This window comes from Rhincodon typus, chromosome 1, assembly GCF_021869965.1.
Source record: "Rhincodon typus isolate 14 chromosome 1, sRhiTyp1.1, whole genome shotgun sequence".
In the NCBI taxonomy this organism is placed as follows: domain Eukaryota; kingdom Metazoa; phylum Chordata; class Chondrichthyes; order Orectolobiformes; family Rhincodontidae; genus Rhincodon; species Rhincodon typus.
In genome coordinates this window covers 142,416,520-142,420,944 of record NC_063332.1, presented here as the reverse complement: position 1 = coordinate 142,420,944, position 4,425 = coordinate 142,416,520, and the positions used below count along the sequence as shown (strand labels likewise).

Below are 4,425 nucleotides of genomic sequence, written 5' to 3'. Positions count from 1 at the left end.
CATCCAGCCCTGCACCTTGTTGTTTCTGATTTCTGCATCTACTTTTACCCATTAGGAAAATGGCACTGGGCAGGCCTTGCAAAATTGTGGAATTGCTCCCTGATTAACGTGCAAGGTGGCCTTGGCTCTTTTGATGGTCCCTAGACCTTCCTGAAAATCTTTGGGGTATTTGATTAGGACTTCACTCAGGTACCCGTTTTCTAATGGAAAATGTTGACCCAATCTAGGTGAATCTTTCTCAACTAATTTCACCCCATCAAGCTTGGGCTGAAGCCTTTTACTACAACCAGTAGTAACTGAACCAGCTGCTTCTCATAAGAGACCAGAACTGAAGTTGTATCCTTAATCTGTAAACGTTCCCCAATATAGGTTCTCAGTCTAGTTGAGGTCCTGCACAAACTTAAGGGTTGGAGTCCAGAGCGAATTTTGTTAAAGACTGGTTCCACGATCACTGAAATGGTTGTGCCAGTATCGACTTCCACTGGAACTGGACTACCATTTAAATAGATGTTTATTTTGATTGGTTCTGATTTGGATGTTGTTAAGCAATTTAACTATTCCAAGGAAGATGTAGGTGGACTTTCCAGAATGTGCACTCTCCCCGATACCGGCCTGTGAGTTCTCTTTCTTACTTCAGGTGCAGTGCAACTATTTTGTTGCCTCAAGTCTGCATTCTGGCAGCAACTACAATGGCTGCCAATGAAGAAAATTTTAACCGTTTGGACGAGGATTGGCTTTGTTTTGGGGTTTTGCTGATGCTGATCTAAAGTTCCTCTGTTCAGGATATGTCCTAAGTGAGGCTATGTAATTGCCTTCACTTAAGTGGTGTTCCCCAAGCTCAGTAAGACCAGCAAGAATGTCCATTTCTTTCAGAATACCCTGCAACTCATATGTTCCACTTGCCACATTTTCCAATGATAAAGCCAGTTGTAGCATCTGTTAGAAGTTCATTTGGGCTTCAGCTGTTGGGGGTTTTGCATGGTTACATCATTAATCACATGCCAAACTTTCTCTTTGCATCTCATTAACGGTTAAACCAAAACCATGTGCCTCTGCCAATCATCTTAACCTAGTCAAAAATCCCGAGACATGTTCCCCTTGTTCTTGAATTGCCAAGTAAAAACAATAACAATTCATAATTAGAGGAGACTTGGGGTCATAATATTCCTTAACTAAATCTGTCAACTCTTTAAAGGTTTTGGTATCTGGTGCCTCAGGGAAAGTTAGGCTCCAAAAATTATAAAAGCTGTGGGTTCACAAGCTGTCAGGAGAATTACTTTGCCCAGAAAAATAATGCATTCTTTCCACATACTGGGCCCAGTCTTTGGCGGGATCAAACAAGTCAAGTTTTCCAACTTATGGACACATGTTACAAGTAAATCTCTTCAGGAGTGTGCTTTGCTTTCATCACCACTGAAATAACTCCGCAGGCACTGATATCCCATCACCCTTTATTTACACACTGAATGTCCTTGACACTGATCCAGCTCCCTCAGAGCCAGCTCTGAGTGTCAGTATGTCTAGCTCTCCTGTTTTTATCTGTCAGCCAGGACTCCCTGTTTGGACCAGATTAACAACCCCAATCAGGGAACTCCTATTCCATGCAGTTCATCTGGCTGACCTTGTTACAATCACTACATGAGATAATATTGCTGGCATAACCACAGAGTTCCAGTAACTTGTCTTTAAAACTACAATACTTTCTTCCAGTTTCCTTCGTTTAATGGAGTATCTTCTCCCATGTTTTAGTCCACAGTTCAAACACAAGATCAAAATGAATAACAGTTATGGAATTGTTTCATATCAATGGGATGGGGCTTTCAAAGTGTCAGTAAACTCCTTTCGTCAAGTCAGAACGCATGCCTGCAAGCTTCTACTGATGCTGGAGATTACCAATGTCAGATTTAAACTTAGTAATTAACTTACCATCACCTCCTTTTTGTGAAAGAAAGTTGCAAACTTCTAACTCCCTTTGCACGTGGAAATGCTTCCTAACTAGAATCCTAGAGGCCAGTCTTCAATTTTTACTTTCAAAACTTCAATAAAATCACCCTTTAATCTACTGAACTGCAAGAAATACAATTCCACTTATGTAATTTCTCTTCTACTTTAACTCTTGGAGTTCAGGTTCATGTAAATCTGTGTTGGACTCTGACCAGGACCAAAATATTCTTTCTAAGTGTGGTGTCCAATACTGAACACTTTACTCCAGGTATAGTCTGAACAGGCCTTTGTATAGTTGAATCATGATATCTATACTGTTATATTATTGATCTCTAGATATGTTGACTTGCATTCGATTAGACTTATCAATCAATTTTTGTACCTGTCCATGATTTATCCTTTTATTAACCAAAGTGGATAACCTCACACTCATTTCAATTGCAATCTGTCTATCACAGTTTTTGTTATTCACTTAAAATTCCAGATGTATTCATAGATTATGATTCCAGCTCTGTTACTTCAGTGCTGGCTATCTTTGTGTTATTGGCAAATTTGTACAAATGACTTTGTAGTCCATCATGTTAGCTGTTAAGGAGTACATTAATGAGAATTATATTAGCTATATTAATACATTACTATGCTATACATTAATAAGTGGCAGGTGCAGCTTTAATCCTGAAAAGTGTGAGATGACATGTTTATGGAGAACTAACGAGGCAAAGAAACACATGAAACCCTGGGTAGTGCTGAGGGTCAGCGGGACCTTGATGTACATACCCATAGATGTTTGAAGGCAATGGGATAAGTGGATAAGGTGGTTAACGAGGCATATAGTATAGTTGACCTTGTTAATCAATGCATTGTTTTTCTAGTTTGAGAATGCTTGATACAGGAGTGGAGCATCTTTCATGGTCTTGCTACAAACAGACCTCACCTTAAGCGAAATAATTGATCAAAAGGAGGGAAATGTCAAGAATTTTTTGAAAATATTTTTGATTGAAATGTTGACATTAGATAGTTAAGGTAATATGTAAATTAAATGTTTAAAATTAATTTTGGCATAATGGGCAGGATGGTAAACTGCCTCACCACTGGAAGATTAAGTGGGGAACATTTCATCCCACCACAATGTTTCATCCTAACCGGTATAAATGAGTTCGACTTCCACCGTAACCCTGGCAGCAGTAAGGGAACCGGTGCCTAAAGTGGAAAGGAGGCCATTGAGGGAGATGACCAGAGATGGGCTTCCTCCATCCCTGAACACCTCCAGCCCTTGAGCAGTCATTAATTGGGACAAAAGTGGGTGGGGTGGCAGTGGGCAGGCTTTATGTGGAATCTTGTAAACCTCCCCGCCAGTGAGAGAACCGTAAGTTTATGTCACGTATATTGACTTACGGTTGTTTGTTCCTATTGGATTCCAGTATTATGCTGCTATTAGAAGTGTTAGATTAAAGTCTAGATTATTCTGTTAATGAAATATTACCAGGATCCTTGTCAGAATCTACATATGAGGATGAAAATGAATGGCCATCTTTTTATAAACTTCCTTTCCCTACTCAAAAGGCACTGAATGAACTGTGTTTTGGAAAATCACAAGACATGGAACAATTAAGGTAACTTGTATATTCTGATGCAACATATTGATGCAGCAGCGTTTATATTTTTTAAAAAATGCTATTGTTGCTGTGTTCTTTTAATTTCATTTATCAGTAGATTAACTTGATGTTTTGTTTAATTTCTCTTTAACAGAAGATGAGCAAGTTTCTGCAGTCTGACCAGAGTTCACTACCTGCTTTTTGTTTTGTTTTGGTTGCTTCATGATACCACAAGCTACATTTTGGGCAGCACAACAGACCATTCAGATGTAGGAACCTTGGAACTCTGTTGAATTAAATTCGTGATGCCACTTGCCTCCTTCCCTGCCTTAAAGCAGCATGGGGCTTTTATCCCCGCATGTGGAATACTGTGAAGAAACTGTCCTGGCACTTTGGAACTGTGTTGCTTTAAATGCACAGAGATCACTCTACAGATTGTTCCTGTTACTACCCCAATGAACTGTGCACAAGAGTATGGGTTTTGTTGTGTTCACTAAGGAGTTACTCTTGGTGCTTGCTTTTCATCAGCCGAGAACTTTTAAAATTCTTTTGTTGGATTTTTTTTAGCCATTCTAGTGCACAGTCATTTTAAACAAAAAAGTGACATTTTTAACAAGAAACAAATCATAGCAATGTTTTTGTATTTCAGCTAATTTTTGAAGATGTTACATTCACTTTTGGGCAGAGAGCGCCAGATAATTTTTAATTTATGTTGACATTTTTGATTAAATACTGCTTTAGAAAAGAACAAATGCTACAACTCTGCAACTACAGTATTATTTACACTTATAACTAATATATTTTGGTTGTAGGGTTTATGAGAGAGTATTTTAAGTAACTGAAGTGCAGTGGATGGCATTCTGAATACCATAATGATGTTGGCTAG

At 38.8% G+C, this 4,425-nt stretch overlaps 1 protein-coding gene across 1 annotated transcript in view; it reads left to right on the top strand.

Annotated features, from left to right (window-relative positions):
- The window catches only part of LOC125480966 (rap guanine nucleotide exchange factor 2-like), a 105,018-nt gene extending 100,593 nt beyond the window's left edge, over positions 1–4,425 (top strand). The window contains exon 15 of the mRNA XM_048608389.1: positions 3,694–4,425. Within this exon, the coding sequence (XP_048464346.1) occupies positions 3,694–3,719 (26 nt within the window). The 3' untranslated portion in view covers positions 3,720–4,425. The remainder of the gene's footprint in view (positions 1–3,693) is intronic.